Source organism: Ips typographus, linkage group LG1, assembly GCF_016097725.1.
Source record: "Ips typographus isolate SLU linkage group LG1, UJ_Ityp_2.0, whole genome shotgun sequence".
Taxonomy (NCBI): Eukaryota; Metazoa; Arthropoda; class Insecta; order Coleoptera; family Curculionidae; genus Ips; species Ips typographus.
This window is the reverse complement of record NC_138422.1, coordinates 1,698,019-1,715,897: the sequence shown is the minus strand read 5'-3', so window position 1 is coordinate 1,715,897 and position 17,879 is coordinate 1,698,019. Positions and strand designations below refer to the sequence as shown.

The following is a 17,879-nucleotide window of genomic DNA, read 5'->3' as shown; positions in this document are numbered from 1 at the left end:
TAGACTCGGTACCGGCTTATTTTTAGAATTATCCAGCCAGTGTTGCCAACGTTTGTGGGAATATTTTAGCTAGCGTTAATTCGATTTTAATTTGCTCCCTGAGGGTATAAAACAGTAAAATCATTAATACTCAGAGTTTTACACAGCCCAAAAGCGTCGACATCCTTTCAACTATAAAATACGATTTTCTAACATTCTGTTTTGTGACTTTTTTTTACAAAAAAAAAAGAAAATTGAAACTTAGGTTAGGAAATTTAATTAAAAATTAGTTGTGCTTACATTGTTCACCAATAATTTCAGTAAGATCAATACCTCAATGTCTTGAACTTCTTAGAAATGCTACAATTCATTGCACTTCTGAGTCTAGAAGTCAATTTAATAGTGAAGAAGCTTGAAATGACATTTTCAAGACTATCAACAGTGTTTGTTACAAACTGGCTTTCAGCCCAAAAACTTTGTGAAGATAGTCCTGAAAAACAGCCTTAAAGTATTAAAAACAGTTTAGATTTTTAAGAAATGCTCGAATTTTTAGCATTGAGATGTCTAGAAGCCTTTGAATGACATTTTTAAGTGTATGGAGAATGTAATAATTGTTTTTTAAGTCTGCTATGTCAAAAACTTGGTGAAGATAGTCTTCCAAGTTGAAAGCAGTTTTAAAGCCTAACTAAGTAAAATGAACTTGAAAAGTTAGTTTTCTAGTCAATTTTCATGAACCTAATGTCAATATCCTGTATTTATAACCGTTTTTGACTTACTTGCTCTCTTGACTGCACCGAATGCAAATCTACTGGAAACCGTATGCATTTTGCATAATTAGTCGAACATATCAACAAACGTCATTATTTTCATCTTCATCTAGGGATGAAAAGGAAGATTTCAATTTCAGGTCTTCAACTAGTGTGAGTAGACATATTTTTTTTAATGACTGTAAATTCATCAAATAGTAGTTTCTTGAGAAAGTAATGATGTATATTATAGTCTTATCATAAGATCTCCTGTTTGCTTGTTACTCTTTAAGATTCCAATTGTTTTTTAAAAATTAATTTATATTTTATTTTAATTTACCATCATTTAGATTACCATCAATGTTATAACAGAACTTCCACCGAAGGGTCATGAGATCCTCAAAACCTCAGTGCAAAACTGATTGAACCTAGTGCAGTACAAATATTAAGTTGAACATACAGAAAACACACGATTCTTATCTTATTTTTATTCTAGACTATTTAGAAGACTAAAATATTAAAATTTGTCTTCAAAACTTACTCGAAATGCAAATTTTAAGCTTCTGATGTCACTTAGAGGTGTCCAATTAGTTCAGAGTCAATTTTTGAAGTCCCAATCAATTTTAAAGGTTTAAATTTGTCAATTTGTAGTAAAGAATTCTAGAAAAAGTAATTTACATGTCTACAAGTCAATATTCAATACTAAAGTCTTTCAATTTGTGTGAAAACTATGAAAACTGGTTACAAAGCCTCTGAAGTGAATTCTTACGGTTTCAAAGTGAATTTTCAAGACTAAATTGGCTATCAAACTACTACTACCCCAAGAACTTTATACTCAATTTATTCGAATTCGCTTGGAACCAAGCGGTATTGTTGTCGAGGAAACGTTTCAGGGCCCGCAACAATACATTTACTGCAAGTCATTACATTACACTGACTATAGGGAGTATAATAATAATTGAAACCCAACAAAGGCGTATGCGTTTTTTTCCGTTGTTGCAAATTGCAAAATTAATTCCTGCAAGGTCCGAGGCATGACCGTGTTCCGTAGTCTGGTAGACCTGAGCACGAGAACGACTGATTGAAATTTATTGCAACAGGATTGTTGTGACACGTTTTGCAGATAACGGGAACCTGCCTGTTGCGAGAAACTTTTTATTTTATTACTTGCAAGCGAGGAAATACACGCAGCGGGCGAACGTTGTTAACCTAGTACCGATAAGTGTTTGTGGCTTGTTGAAGCAAAAAAATACATACAAATGTTTGCTAGCCTTCTTTACATGTTGGCGCCCAACGTGGGGCATGAACTCGTGTTATTGAGGTCGCTGGTTTAACTCCCACGTCATTTGAATGTAATTTTTCAACATGCTCAGAATATTCTACTATTACAGAAGGAATATGTGTCAATTTACACGGTCAAACTTGTGGTCAACTCTTTGAACTCTGTTTAGGTAGGCTCAGTCGTATATCATGGATGATGTCTTACGTAGAAGTGTTTTATGCCTAAAAATTAACATAAAAATCATGTCAAAAAAGTTGAAATTTTCTGGAAACACACCTGTAAACCAATGAGATTTACCCTTATAACAAATAGTGGTAATGTTAAATTAAGCCCTACCAACATTAATAGCATTATTATTAGACTAAGGGTGTTTAGAGTTAGAAGTTCTAGGTTAACTAAACATGGTTCTACCCGAGTTCTACCATTAGTAGATACAAAAAAATGAAAAAAAAACTCTAAATTGAGCAAGAGATTGAAATAAAATTTGGAATTCGTAATAAACTTAAAAGGTATCATATAGGATCCTAACTTGAATACCAAAAAATCAAGGAAAAGTTGAAATCTTTGTTAGAAACGAGACAACATTTCAACATATACCAGAAACAAAGTGTTTTTGGTAAAATCTGACTAAAAGCATCCGGCAACACTGACAGTAAATCCGGCATCATTGCGATTTTATTCGGATTGTGTTAATACAAGTCGGCCTATAAAAGAGGATATCTGTAGGTGAAACGGCTAAAGTAACGTTATGTCTTTCATGTACACGGGGCCCCAGTGTTGGAGATATTCAAGCTTTTACGAGCTTTCTACACAGATACGGTGTTTTAATGTACGTTTCCATGTTTTTTTTTCTCTGCCCATTTGGATTTGAGTAGAGCTTCGCAAACTCCACGCCTACATTGTGGATTGTATATCAACTGTAATAGATTTTTTTTAACGACAAAATGTACTTTCTAACTTAAAGTGAATCTTGAAGATTTAATCAAGTAACACAGCCCAGAGGCAATTTTCATTTTAAACACTTGGTTGGGTTTAAAATCCTTTTAATATACACGTTTTTTCAACTACTCGTTTTAATTAAATATCAAACCAGTTAGTAGTTTGATGTGGACTTGGAAAAGAAGCCATTCCAATGAAGCGTAATACTAATTTGACCTCACTTTTCTCCCTGACTGTACTCAATTTCCTGGTGTTTTTTAGTGTCATTGGATAGGAAATTTAGTGAGGATTCCAAAAATGTGCTTAAAACTGTCATTTTGTCACTCCAAGTGGATTTTACAAGCGATTTTGTCCCTGACTGTTCTTTCAAACTGTCTTTCTGGCAGTTTCAACTTTGACCTCACTTTTCTCCCTGACTGTACTTGATTTTTTAGTGTTTTTTAGTGTCATTGGATAGGAAATTTAGTGAGGATTCCAAAAATGTGCTTAAAACTGTCATTTTGTCACTCCAAGGGGATTTTACAAGCGATTTTGTCCCTGACTGTTCTTTCAAACTGTCTTTCTGGTAGTTTCAACTTTGACCTCACTTTTCTCCCTGACTGTACTTGATTTTTTAGTGTTTTTTAGTGTCATTGGATAGGAAATTTAGTGAGGATTCCAAAAATGTGCTTAAAACTGTCATTTTGTCACTCCAAGTGGATTTTACAAGCGATTTTGTCCCTGACTGTTCTTTCAAACTGTCTTTCTGGTAGTTTCAACTTTGACCTCACTTTTCTCCCTGACTGTACTTGATTTTTTAGTGTTTTTTAGTGTCATTGGATAGGAAATTTAGTGAGGATTCCAAAAATGTGCTTAAAACTGTCATTTTGTCACTCCAAATGGATTTTACAAGCGATTTTGTCCCTGACTGTTCTTTCAAACTGTCTTTCTGGCAGTTTCAACTTTGACCTCACTTTTCTCCCTGACTGTACTTGATTTTTTAGTGATTTTTAGTGTCATTGGATAGGAAATTTAATTAGGATTCCAAAAATGTGCTTAGAACTGTCTTTCTCACTCCAAGTGGGTTTTACAAGTGATTTTGTCCTTGACTGTCTTTCTGACAGTTTAAACTTTAACCTCACTTTTCTCCCTGACTGTACCATATTTTAAAATTTTTTCTTAGTGTCATTGGATAGGAAATTTAATGAGGATTCCAAAAATGTAGTTAAAACTGTCATTTTGTCACTCCAAGTCGTTTGACAAGCGATTTTGTCCCTGACTGTCCTTTCAAACTGCCTTTCTGGCAGTTCCAACTTTGACACCACTTTTCTCCCTGACTGTACTCAATTTTAAAGTGTTTTTTAGTGTCATTGGATAGGAAATTTAATGAGGATTCCAAAAATGTAGTTAAAACTGTCATTTTGTCACTCCAAGTGGGTTTGACAAGCGATTTTGTCCCTGACTGTCCTTTCAAACTGTCTTTCTGGCAGATCCAACTTTGAAAGCGTTTTTCTACCTGATTGTACTTGATTTTTTAGTCTTTTTTAGTGTCACTTGATAGGACATTTAGTGAGGATTCCAAAAATGTGCTTAAAACTGTCATTTTGTCACTCCAAGTGGGTTTTACACGCGATTTTGTCCCTGACTGTTCTTTAAAACTGTCTTTCTGGCAGTTGAAAAAACAAAACGTGAAGCACGATGTCGTGATGGTCCATGAATACGATTAATGCAAAAGAAATTCATCAAACATTTTGATTCAATTCGATCGGCAAACTGATTTCAGTCCACTTTTAGCGTCTCTGATTTGTGGATTTGATCGACAATGTCGATTCTGACGCCCAGATTCGACAATTAGAGCGCGGCTCTAAAGCCGGTCTTCCTGCCTCCGCAATTAGAGCTCTTTTAATTACGCTGCGGCTCTGATCTGGCTCGCCCCGGAGAGAAAATTGACAACCCCGCTGGAAAGTTTCCAACCGCCCGGGAACCGGGTCGTCCAAAACTTGTTCCATACAAAACTTTCGTTTGACGTTCCCCATTTTCCCCCTCCGACGCCTCGTTTCCGCGCCCCACCCCTAAAAGTCTGTGTTGTGCTGCCACCCCCTCTCACCCGTCTCCCAACCCTCCTCGTTTTCTGGAGTAAAGCGCGTAGGCGGGTGTTGCAAAACAGGACCGGCGAGCGGTGGGGGCAGGAATAGACCGGCCAGGGTGCGGTGTTGAATTTTTTCACAAATTTCCAGGTTTGACTACTAAATTTGCTTTTATTCCTGAAGATTTACTAAAGTTCATTAGAGTACCTATAATGTTTATTTTTAGACATAAGAGAGAAAAACAAAAACAAAAAATAATATAAAATGATGGAAAAGACAAATTTTATTGCAAAATACATTATGACACGTCAATTTTGAACAATCATCACACACCTTTGTATTTCCCAGAAACAGGGTCGTATTTGATATTAATAAGTTTCATATGCAAGGATTCGGATATTCTTCAAAATAAGGAATAGGTACCATTCGTCTCTCAATAACAAAGTTTGATCTTAGCAATATTTGATATGTATGATCAAAAGTGAGAGTGCATTATGCAATGTAGATTTCAAAAATAGTAACCGAAAAAAATTAATTTAAAATGTTTGAGTTTTAAAAGATTTTTCCAAAGTTGTATTAAATACTTTCGCAGTTTATTTTATTTATTTATGTTAAAGTAAGTATAAAGACTTTTACAGTCTGATTAAGTATTTTGCTAAATTGCTAAGGCAATCACGTAAGATACATACACAACCACCAAGCTATACAGGGTCTTGCATTTGAACTGCCTTGGAAGCTTATGGGCAAATATGGGTTTATTATTTATTATCTGCTGATGAAAGAAAATTGTACTTTTTTAATCCTGGTATATTATTGTATCATAATTTATTGGATAATACTAATTTAAAAAAGCTAGGATATTCTATTTTTCTATAGTTTTCAAAATAAAATGAAAATTTCCAAACAAATTTTTCACACAAATAACATTTTTAGACAGAGAATGTGAAAGTCATTTTTTTCAAAGTTCAAAACTTTAGGCATTACAACAATTTTCAAACTTGGAAATGTTTTGGCCATTTTATCAAAAACGGTGCACGCTAGATGTGTCATTATACATATAAAGGTTGTTCCACATAAAAAATATAGATTTGCTCTATTATTCACAAAAACCAAAAGTTTACTTGCATCATAGGTTCATTTACAATATTTCATGTCTAGAAATTCAAGAACAGAAATTTATTTGAATTTAGAAATGTTTAAATTGTATATTATGCTAGAGACTGGAAATGAGATTTTTATTAAAATACCTAAACGTCCTGATCAGATTAAAAAAAATTAAAAAAATTGGAATAAATACAAAATCTCAAACGAAACTGGAAACAGAACAAATTTTAATATAATTACAATTAGCCAAGGTCTAAACTTCAACTCATCCTACTGATATCTAAACTTATCATTGCAGTAATCAATACAAACCTTTTTTAAGTGGACCTTGGAGACTTGATAGCAGTTGAAGTTTCCTAGAAATGCGATGATCAAACAAAAGTGATACTGAAAGGAATTTGCGTTTATCTTTAGGTTTAGTATTTATATCTCCAAATTTCACAACTTTTCACAAACTTCTCAACTAAAGTAGCAACATTTTTGAAATAACGCCACGTTGCAATTTTATCATCGTAGAAAGTAAGGTTAAATCTGGTGTAATTTAAAAATTTCAATTTAACCGAGCACACCCTGTACTCCATATTGGGAAAAACCAGCTTTGCTACGTTTACAACACATCAGTCCTAGCCGTGCAACGGCAACAACGAACAGTTTCGTTATTTTATAGGACTGGTGACGTCACGCAACCTGACACAGCTGCTTACATAACAACGCGACGTTGCCCGATTGGGTGGCAAGCGGGGTCGCCGACGTTGCCGCTCCCCCGACCCCGAGCTCCAACGTATAATTTTATTCTAGAGAGTTGCGGGACGCGCGCTGTTGCCACATCGATTCGCTCATGTACACAATCAAATTCAGAACTAGCGTCTCATTTCAACGTTACCCGAGTGGGTCAGCATTTTGTTTTCGTGTGGAGGCTCACAAACGTCGAGTGTGTGTGTGTTTGAGCAATAATAGAAAGAGGGCTGGGTGGGTTGCTGGTCTATTTGATTATTATTTAAGGTTCAAGGCCTTTGATAAGCACGAGGTGGCAACGTCGCTTTTTATGTTCGATTTAACTCTGCGGCCTGCTGCGGGTCAGACAGGCTAAAGATTCATAGATTCTATATCTATAGAATAAAAATTATATTTTTACTTTCAAGAGTTTAGTTGTTAAAAATTCCAGTGCAAAATTGCAGCGCCTAATGGGAAGTTTGTGAACCATTTTAAACCACAATACCTGCACGAATATAACACAATTTGCCTTAATTTCCGGAAAAAATCTGTTTAAACGCTTGATTGACGTAATTTTGGTTACTTAAAAGCTCGACTAAAGGTCAGACAAACAAAAAACCATGTTGTAATCAATACATTTTCAAGTAAATTTGGCAATACTTCACAACTAAAAAAAACTGCATTGTTTACGATAACGTTGGTCTTGCCTTTATCTTAACAAGAACCGGCCCTTCTAAATGGGGGGCTTTAAATTAGAAATAGCATTAGGACGCCTTAAGAGATAATCCCCCTTAAATGAGGATGGGCCCTCGTCCTCAGAATGGGAATAATTAAAGTAAATGATGGTTGGAAATGGTTGCCATCCTAAATTGGGTTTAATAATAGAATGCTACAGTGCCCATTAAATGGAATCCTTTGTAAATGATGCTAGTAGGATGTAAATGCATGTAGATTAGCCGGAAGATAAAATGGCTGAAGTTGTCAAACAACTACCTGTTAAAAGCTTTCAAGCCTGAACTGCTCCTATTTAATTAATTACCTTTAAGCAAAATGCTAAACTGCATAAACCTTTAAAGAAATTGGTACATAGTCACAAACTTATGGAGAATTTTAAATATTTGGAATTTATGATCCCCGACGTACTTAATTGTTGGAATCTTCAAAAATGGTACTATGTCAAAGTAGTTCCAAGTCCTGTTACTAAATCTAAATACCCCTAAGATAAAATAAGGAACAAATAAATAAACCTCATGATTGAAACAATAATTAGTAGAAAAGTTACAAAAACAACTGTTTTTAGAGTAGAAATGAAACAGGCTTATAGTGTACTGTTATATACTGGCTTTTCAAAACCTCTGTTTTAGTAAAGAATTACGTGTTGGTAAATTTCACTTTATGTTCTGTCAAATTAGTGTTCTATCACGATTCTGCAAGGAAATGAGGCCCTTAAAGTCGCCTGACTAAGCGAAATAGTGGCAATATCTGATAGAAACCTCCGCATAGAAAACAACCTGCGGGTTCGTAAATCCAAGCAAAGTTCAATTAAAATAATAGTAAACATTTGCTGGTAAGTGATCGTTAAATTAACTTCAATGAAAATGTGAACATTATTTCTGCAGTGACGGCGTTCAAAGCGAGGAGTATAACGTGATATGGCACGGTTAGGCCACACCACGATTTCCACATAACCAGAAGGTTAAAAGTGCTTTTTAGCATGTGATACAGGCCTGCTAAATCAATCAGATGCAGAGGATGCGATAAGGTTCGTTTGGTATGCAATTTAAATTTCTGTTTGACTCTATCTACCCACCCAATTTTGAAGTAGTGTATGTCCCACTCAAAACTGTCAAAACTAAGGAAAAAAATCGGTTTAGTTAGTTGGAGTAAACTTAAGGTGAAGGTACTATTATTTTGTAAAAGTAGTAGCAGCACCTCCATCCAAAATAAAGTGGGCACACTATTTACAATAGCAAATGCTGTTTAAAACACCTACCATCAGCCAAGAGGCGAACGTACAGTCGCCACATACAATTTATTCATGTACAAATTTATCATACACTTAGGTTTAACCCACTTTAGTAATGGCGTGTCATTGTTCACCAGAATACATTTGCAATTTTAAACAGCCTAAGATGTATTCAACTGCTAAATGAGAGAAGGCGTACGAGGTGCGCGCAGGATACTGTTATGCTGCAAAAGTACAGTTTTTTCCATTATGTGCCATAACTAAGCAGTGTGGGGCCAAATTCAGTTTTAAATAAACATGCAAACAGGTTCAGAAAACAGGATGTAGTTGAGCCACTTAACTGCCAGGCAGACAAAGAAATTATGGGTCTAAGTGGCTGAAATGGGGGTTTAAGTTAGGAAATGTCTCCCTAGGAAAAAACTGTTTAATGTTGGTATCAAAAACAGTGCACCTGCTCTTTAACTGTTACCATGGGGGTTAATAAAACCTAATGCAAAGGTTGTTGCCTGCTTCTTGCAAAACTAGACTCTTAAATAATGTTACACACACATTACAAACTAAGAGAAAAACAAATTATGCTTTGTATGTACTCCAGTGCACTTTGACTTTTCATAGGCTTGTTTGTAAGGTTGTAGATATGGTCACAGACACAAGAGCATGTCTCTTTACATATTAAAGGAAGGCCAAACGAAACTTTTCACACCTAAACAAACAACCTGCAACCTTCAAATAGGCTAGTCAACATCATTTTCACTTGGAAACAAATCACCTATTGATGGAGTATTGACATGACTAGTGCAATCATTCAAGCCATTTGTATTAAATAGTATTAAGTATTATAATAGACAAATATACAACCTTAGTTCAGTTATATAGTGAATAATAAGTAGGTTATAAAGTAGAAAAAATAGAGTGAATACCTTGACTCATCCTGATTGGGACTCTCCATAATGGTGAACCATGTGAGAGGTCTGGAATAAAATCTCCTAGGGTTCTACACTTTTTAACTGTCCTTTACGGTACGTTGTATTAAATTTTCCACTTAAAACTGATTAGAAAGTTGAAAAAAGTGATTCTTAAAAGAAAAAGTACAAAAAAGTAATAAAAAAATGAAAAATTACAGAAACAGCTGTCACTTTGACTTTGACAGAGAAGTCAGAGAACATGAACAAATAAGGTTGACCGATGACAGAGCTGAGAGTTTGTCCATCCTTGTTTTTTTTACAGTAATTTGCAAAGACAAAAACACAATAGGCGATCTTACTGATCTGGGCTAGCTTAAAGCTTACCAAGGTTTTCAAAGTGTGTTCCGTTTTCAATACTGTGCTACTCTCATTTCTTTGTCTGCATGTTTTTCATTCATTCTTCTAGATTTGTTATGAGTTTTGAATGAGAAGTTTTTTATTATCTGTGCAAATACTTTTGAAAGGAAATATTTTGTTTTCAATTAAATATGCTGATAACAACCAAAGTGATGAACGTCTTTTGAATATAATAACTTGAAATTTAGGCTTGAGAATGACTTTGATTAGACTTGAACAAAGAATATCCTAATAAATCAACAAGATTATGAATCAATTATAAATGATTTTGTTACTTTTTCCAGAAACATTTTTTTCTCTCTGGCTCTGAACTACTCTGAACGAGCATAGAGTATAGAGTACTCTAGTGTGACAGACGGGTAAAACTGGGTCATGACAAAAATGAAGGTGTATTATAAAATTGTCTATAATCTATATAGCATAAAAATAACTATTTTATTTGACTATTAAAAATTCAATCAAATAAGCCTCAACCTTTAGTTATCTGTTACATATGTATGTAGTTGTTGATTAAAACCGAAACTAGAGTAAATAAACACAAACTGCGTATTGCATTATCCAAACATAAACCAGGAAACTGAAACGCAAAAAATAACGCACTCGACAACAGACAAATCGTGCATATATGCGAGCGGGCCTCTCTTGCTCGGGCTTCGCCCCGGTTGGCGTTTTCAGGCCGGGTAGTAGCGCATTGCTGCCATTCCAGTTTCTCTTCAAAGTCTTTTATTATTTGTATTATTATTTAGATTATAGGTGGCTATAATATGATATTACTATTCGAGGGGTGGACCGTGTAGTTACCTTCTAAGCTAGCTTTTTATATGCATTTCAATGATGGTCTTTCTGATAAAATATTAAGTTACATTTTTTTAGGGGTGGTCGAACTTCACTGGAATACTAATAGAACGATTTCTTTAAAATTCAGGCACAATTTGCATTTGCAACTGCCCTATGAAGACAATGCTGAATGCCATTATGAGATATCCCTTATCTAAGTAAAGTTGATGTCTATGGTTTATCAGGTGATGTTGACATTTGCCAGCCTGATTTTTCTGTCAACTGTCATTCCGTTTTAAGTTTTGTTTTGTTTTGAGTAATGGTGTCCTATTTTGTGGTGTGGTAGAATTAAGGGTAAGTTAAGTTGTATTTTTATTAATAATTAGGTTATTATTAATTCCGGAATTACATTTTTGGGCTAGAAAGGTATGTTAATGTTATTCCGAGGTTTTTCTAAAGATTGGAACTTCTAGGTTAAGTTTGCCTGTAGGGAAGAGTGTACTGGTGGAGTATTTCCACTAGTAATCTGTGATTTACACAGTGTGTCTTACAATTTGTTTAAAGTAAATTGTTTATTGCAATGGTGCTCTTAGCTAGCTCTTATTACACTCGAAATTTTACAATTCACAACAAGTTATAATTCTGACATGGTATCACTTTCGAAGGAAGCTTCCTGGAAAGCTTGGTGAGGGATCAGTTGCTCAATGAAAACTTTCTACTGCTGTGACTACCAAGAGAGCCTAGTTAATGTAAAGTTCAATAAAATAGCATTTGAGGTGTTAATCTATTGTGGGCCTTGCAGAGGGTTTTGCCATGTCTTGTTGTGTTTAAGACTTATAGAGTAGTGAGTAGTGTATAATCCTTTCCAAGTCAAAGTAGGTAAGCATTTTTTTAGTTGCAATTCCTGATTTACTATGTACTATGAGACCGAAACACTGAAGTGTAAGTATTTCTATAGTAAAATCACAAGTAAGTTTTGTTCTACTACTGTAATGTCAAGAAACACACAAATTGAAAATATGTTGAATTGCAATAAAATTCATTATGGTATATTTTTAATAATTTTATTATCTGTCAAAAATGAAACAGGATTTCAACCAGTTTGATTGATTTTACAATACCTAATTATTCTAGAGTTTTTGTATGAATTACCTTATCCTTACCATGCCAAAACCAGGAATATGTTATTGTATTACTATTATAGACTTTGTATTTTAGTTTTTCTGTTAAGTTTGGGGCTTTTATACTGTCTCATTTGATATTGATGGATTATGAAGTGGGTTTTAAAATGAGAAGTTCCATGAAGTAAGAAAATGTCAATGAATTTTATCAGATGTTATAAATGAAGATAATGAATTTTGAAAACTATTAAAATTACAGAATTGTTACTTAAATGAGAATGTGAGAGCAAGCGTCAACGCGAACAACATATCAAATCAAATTAAAATGTGCTTTACTGTATGAAACAATAATAGTTATTAGCAAGGCAGTATTACAAAGCAAAAACACTAACCATTTTGTCACTTAGTAAACCATATTACTAGATATGTATTTAACAAATTCCAAAAGCTTTAAAAATCAGTGATTGATTCAGCCAGAGCCAAATTATTTGATAATTTTCCTGTATATGAATATGTGATATATAAAATTGGTTTCAAATAGGTAGAAAAGCTAAGTAACAGTGATCATTTGTATCACTTTTAAGATAAGTCAGAGAATATGTCATATAGAAAAACATACATTTTATGAAATATTTAACAAGGAACAAAACTAAATCCTTGACTTATTAAATATTTTGTTACATAGTCTTATCACACAGTCATGTATGAGTAAATAGTAGGAACAAATATTTTAAACACTCATCATAGTTAATTACATCAAAGAGTACCAAACCTCTGCATAGACTATTTGAATGTTTTTGTACAAAAGAAAATTAGTTTTAAACATCTGAACCATTTGCCACACTTGTACTACCCATCATACAAATGAGAGCAGGAAAAAAAACACAAACAAAAGAAGAATTACAATACAATAGCCTTTCACATGGGTCAGCGATAAGCTCCCCCCTAGGTACCCATCTGAATGGAGTCTTTTGTTTTGCGCCTCGTTTTTCCACCGACGATTTTCCCCCCTTGATGGGGGACCAGGAGGTGAACGCACCCAACATCACCACACACACACAACTCGAAAATTTCACAATTGGTCGGTTTCTATTTTTGTACCCAACGGGGTCGTATTGCCACATAGGTGCACACTGCCACCTGCCTCTTTTTTTGTGTTTACGCTTTGGTACTCGCGATTGCGTTTGGTACCATCGTACCGTCGAGGTGTGTACGGGTTACTCAATGATCTCTTTGGTTAGAACCCAGTTCCTTGGGGGCTGCGTTGGATAACTGATAAAAATCACTTTCACCTTTGTAGTTTCGGTAAAACTATACTGTTTCTCCAGTTTGTAACTCATTTGTGACTAGAAAGTTTACAGGGTTTTCCTAGTTTATTTCTACAGTATATTAAATGCTATTTGTCTGGTTACTAATAGCTTTTTAACCTTTAGACCCACCTTAACGGAAAACTGCAGTATAATGATTAGTCATTTTTAATTACTAGCCATTCAAATAACCATTTACATTATGTTCAATTTTAAAAGAAATTGATTTCTTGTTCTGTTCAAATTTTAGATAAGTATAAAATAATGTTCAAAATTGTTTTTTCCTGGTACTGTTGTAAATTTCCATGTTATTCAAATGTATATTTTGTGTTAAATGTTCCATGCATCCCAACTGTTTTTCTTTTTTGACAAACTTATTATTACTTTAAATTGTCATGTTTTTACAGGCTTTACACTCTGCAAGTCAGTTTCTGGTCCGTGAAAGTGGCAAATTATTGAATACAATTAAAAAGTGTTAGTTAATTAAGAACAAGACAATAATTTACATTATGTCAGTTTTTGACTTGATTATTACTTACTCCTATAGGTATCTGATTTATTTATCCAAAAATGTCATAATTCACAGTTCTGATTGATTAGGTAGTTGGGGGCAAATCTTAATTTTTGTTATTTACGAATGTTCAGTTTTAGTTGTGGAACTAACCAGTTCTATGTTTCATGCTAAATAGCTTTATTTCAAGGGCTATCTTTAGTTTGTTGTTTAATGTCCATTAGGGTGAAACTCTGACTATATCATAATGCCCAGACTTTGACTAAATTAACTGATAATTTACTTAAACTTACTCTTTGGCAACATTGTATTGTATTTTTGTGATAAAATGAAGATTTTCATGTCTTTAACTGTTGATCTTAGAACAAAATCTCAAATAGAATGGTATCTTTTATGCTACGTCTACTTGTGCAGTATCTGAGTAAATTGCAGCACAGTGGGTAGTTTGTGATTGGTCAAAAAAGCAGTTTTTGGCATGCTGTTTTTTTTGACCAATCATAAACTAGGAACTGTTCTGTCATTTACCCAAATAGCAAAATTTTGTCTGCATTTAACCAACTTTGTAACTAGTCCCATTTCCCTCTTAAATTCCAAAGATCTTAAAACTTCACACCTTTGTAGAGTAATAGTAAAAATTAATCTTACTTTATAGGATTGGCAATGTTAAATATATTTGGTTCCACATACCACATTTTTTTTAAAAATAAGGCTTTTACAATTTTGGAACTTTGCCATTTGGTAAAGTGTTGATAAACAGATTGAGAGTGTTGAGAGATGAACAGATGAGTTGAGTAGAAGAGGACTTTATTTTATGCCTTAAAATATTATGGATGTTGAGTCTTTGTGAAATATATTAGATAAGAAAAAGTGGTTCAGAGGTGTCGAAATTTTAATTTAGTCAAACCAATAGTTATGGATGTTTCTCTGAATCCCTAAAATCAATTTTAAACCCATTTTTTTAAAACCAAATTAAATACAAGAAATGTTTCACATTGTGAAAGTTTACATTCTGTAGCATATTTTATGAAACCAGTTTTTATAATTGGTACTAATTGAAATTGGGTTTTTTTATTAATGCAATAAACATTAATTTGATAGGTGTTAGTTTTTGTGTGGATAAATTAGAGTTAATTTATACTTTTTGCGTTTTTGCTCTATTTTGATAAAGTAAACTGCTGAGAATGACCGTTTTGTCACCTTTATGACCCTTCCAAATATTTCAAGGATATTCTTTTGAATCACTGAGGGGTCTAAATTTATACCTACCTGTGCTGGTCTGAAAACTTCTATTTACAGTAATATTGGGTACTGGAATCTCACAAACTTGAATATAATATTTTTACCTTTTTTTTTGCGGAACATAACAGAATTTGTGAATATCAATATTGATTTTTTTGTGTTTTTCAGAGTGAAGACTAAATATGGCATTCTTCAGCAATATCAATAGATTAGGTGAGGTTTTTTTTAATTGGTGAGGTGAGGAATTTTGGGACTGGAGAGTGACTGCAATATGGTTTTGGGTTTTGCTTGACAAATGGAACATCCTCGGGATGCAAAAGTGGCTGTAAGTGAATAATTACCGTTTAAATAGTTCCCTTATGCGATCTTCTCTGATTGTGAATATCAATATTGATTTTTTTGTGTTTTTCAGAGTGAAATATAAATATGGCATTCTTCAGCAATATTAATAGATTAGGTGAGTTTTTTTTTATTGTTAAGCTATTTACTATAACATGTTATTTTCAGGTATCTGGTTCCATAAAGTCAATCTGGGAAATCATATTGGGGTTGTGGATATCTAGTGAATTTTGGGACTGAAGTGACTGCAGATATGGTTTTGGGTTTGGGTTGACAAATGGAACATCCTTGGGATGCAAAAGTGGCTGTAAGTGAATAATTACCGTTTAAAGTGTTCCCTTATGCGATCTTCTCTGATATTCTCGGGTAAATTTCCTACCCACAAGTGTCTAGTCTCTCTGACCATCGTGCCCTAAACTCCACATTGAGGAAACGTTGTTTTTGTTGGCGCACACTGGAAACACTATTTCACACAAAACCACAGCCGTTTCATTTTGACGCACTTTTTTTGGGCACAGAATCGCCCTCGATAGCCACCACGCACAGATTGGGCACCTCACATCACTGGAACGCGGCCGCGGCACCGATTTTCGCACAGTTTCTCGAACTGGGACCGGAAATTTGCTGAAATTATCACACTGAGCGCCCTCGGATTTTCGGGTGCCTTTTTTTCACTTCTTTGGGGTCTGATCGCAGTTCGAACTGGTGACGCGGGCCCGAATCGCTATTCTACGCTCCTTCTCGGACGGTCGTGGCGACGTTGCCGCATTTCACCAGCTTGAAATCCTCAAAACCTTCGAACCAGATGAATTTTAATGGCCGGCCTCCGGGTCTAGACCGGGGACGAGAGGTGAAATACCTTTCTCGATTTCAATCGTTAAATTTTATAGCACTTCCGCAATGCACAATACTACCAAACCTACCCGAATTTATGGAAGTTGTAAAGTTTTACTTCTTTGATGGTACTGGTCAGTAAATTCAACTACCACCCTCTTACAAAAGAAATCTTCATTCTAGCAAAGTTTTAATAAATGTTTTATTTTAGGTTTGAAGATAAATGCAACTGGAACATTTTCACTAATATGTCAAAACCAAGCCTCCCTCCATCATGCTTTCTGTGTAGGATTTGTCCTCAAAGGAGTGTCAGAATTATACCACATCATATTATTGAAAATATCTAATTCATTCTCCTCAGATAATTGACGGACCAGTATTTTCTGACTTAAAGGTAAGCATTGGTTTTCAATATTACTAACAATAAAAACATAAAATTACTTATCAAAAGCACTGTTTTACAATAGTTTTCTGACTTCCACATTAAAAGTCTTTGAACAGTTTTAATTTTTTCTGTCACTACTTGAACTGTTAATAATCATAGAAAGGATTTTAGTTAATTCTTGACTAATACTGTAAGCCATTTGTTAAGTTTTTGGGGTAAGCAATGCCCTAAGACATTTTCCACAATTTCAAAATTGATTGAAAAGTTGTAAAACTTTGAGAACAAATCGTTTTGGAATGTATTTGACAGTCAAATTGAACTACCATAAGTTGGAACTCAATAAAAAACACATTTCTTAATATTACTTAGCATTAACTATATTTATTTTCTTTTTCTTACACCTAAAATACAAGGTTTTTACGTTTTATAGCTGAATCTTCAGTTTTTTTCGGTAATTTTTTATTTAATTTGTAGTCAACACACTATAAAACAAGTCATATTTTTAATTGTATTACAGTTACAGATTGAAACACAAAATAGCATCCTGTCAATCTATGTATAGGATATTCTACATTTGAACTACAGTGTTGTGAACTATTAATTCAAATTCACCCTTGTCCTGCCAAAAGAATGTTAATGACTTAAATGTACATACAAGAGACAGTTTCAGATACTCTCTTTTCTCTTTTTTTTTTAAAAATTACAACTTTTTTTATATTGCATTTTTTTAAGCACTTAATGCTGTTTTCTGAAGAAGAAACACATCTTGTATGTCACTTCCCCGAAATAATTGACTCAAAATTTGTGAAATACACATTTTCTCATTCATATACCAAGCAACCACTCAGCTTAATTTATTAATTAGTATATTTATGTGTTCCCTCCAATCAAGAAACTCATTTATGTAGTAAACCTTGTAATTTTATACTTGCTTCAATTTAAGTTCTTCACAGAGAGCAATCAAACTTTGTGGCTTCTGAGTTTTTGTTGTAAATTTGTTTTGTCTCTGTAACATTTGATATTTTCTGAGTGACTACTATAGAGAATAGCTCATATGTGCTGCCAAGCAAATACTCCCTAGACATTATTTGTGAAATTTTCTGAAGCTAAACTGTCGACCTTCAATTGCAGCCCAGTAAAGTTTTAAATACCATTATCTTCTTATCTTAGTCTATCCATAATATTCTTTTAAAAGATAACACAAAAGTGGTTTGCAGATTTTTCCTATCAAAAAGAATAAGTTCAGCT

The 17,879-nt window shown here is 34.0% G+C and overlaps 1 protein-coding gene and 1 long non-coding RNA gene across 14 annotated transcripts in view; one reads left to right on the top strand and one right to left on the bottom strand.

The window, feature by feature from the left end:
- Positions 1-17,879, bottom strand: part of spen (spen family transcriptional repressor split ends) — a 92,722-nt gene that overhangs the window by 68,275 nt on the left and 6,568 nt on the right. For 2 of the 10 annotated variants that reach the window (XM_081991304.1, XM_081991362.1), the window contains exon 1: positions 15,736-16,322. The exons of 1 other annotated variant lie outside the window; for it this stretch is intronic. In XM_081991304.1, the coding sequence (XP_081847430.1) occupies positions 15,736-15,818 (83 nt within the window). In that variant the 5' untranslated portion in view covers positions 15,819-16,322. Of the gene's footprint in view, positions 1-9,716; positions 9,847-15,735; positions 16,330-17,879 lie in introns of those variants that run through there. 7 more of the 10 variants (XM_081991375.1, XM_081991392.1, XM_081991312.1 and 4 more) reach the window with 6 other exon arrangements.
- The window catches only part of LOC145737902 (uncharacterized), a 35,664-nt gene continuing 28,895 nt past the window's right edge, over positions 11,111-17,879 (top strand). For 3 of the 4 annotated variants that reach the window (XR_014180523.1, XR_014180522.1, XR_014180525.1), the window contains exons 1-5: positions 11,111-11,249; positions 15,242-15,398; positions 15,486-15,530; positions 15,581-15,719; positions 16,458-16,640. This is a non-coding gene — a long non-coding RNA (uncharacterized LOC145737902). Of the gene's footprint in view, positions 11,250-15,241; positions 15,399-15,485; positions 15,531-15,580; positions 15,720-16,457; positions 16,651-17,879 lie in introns of all 4 variants that reach the window. The other variant, XR_014180524.1, reaches the window with a different exon arrangement.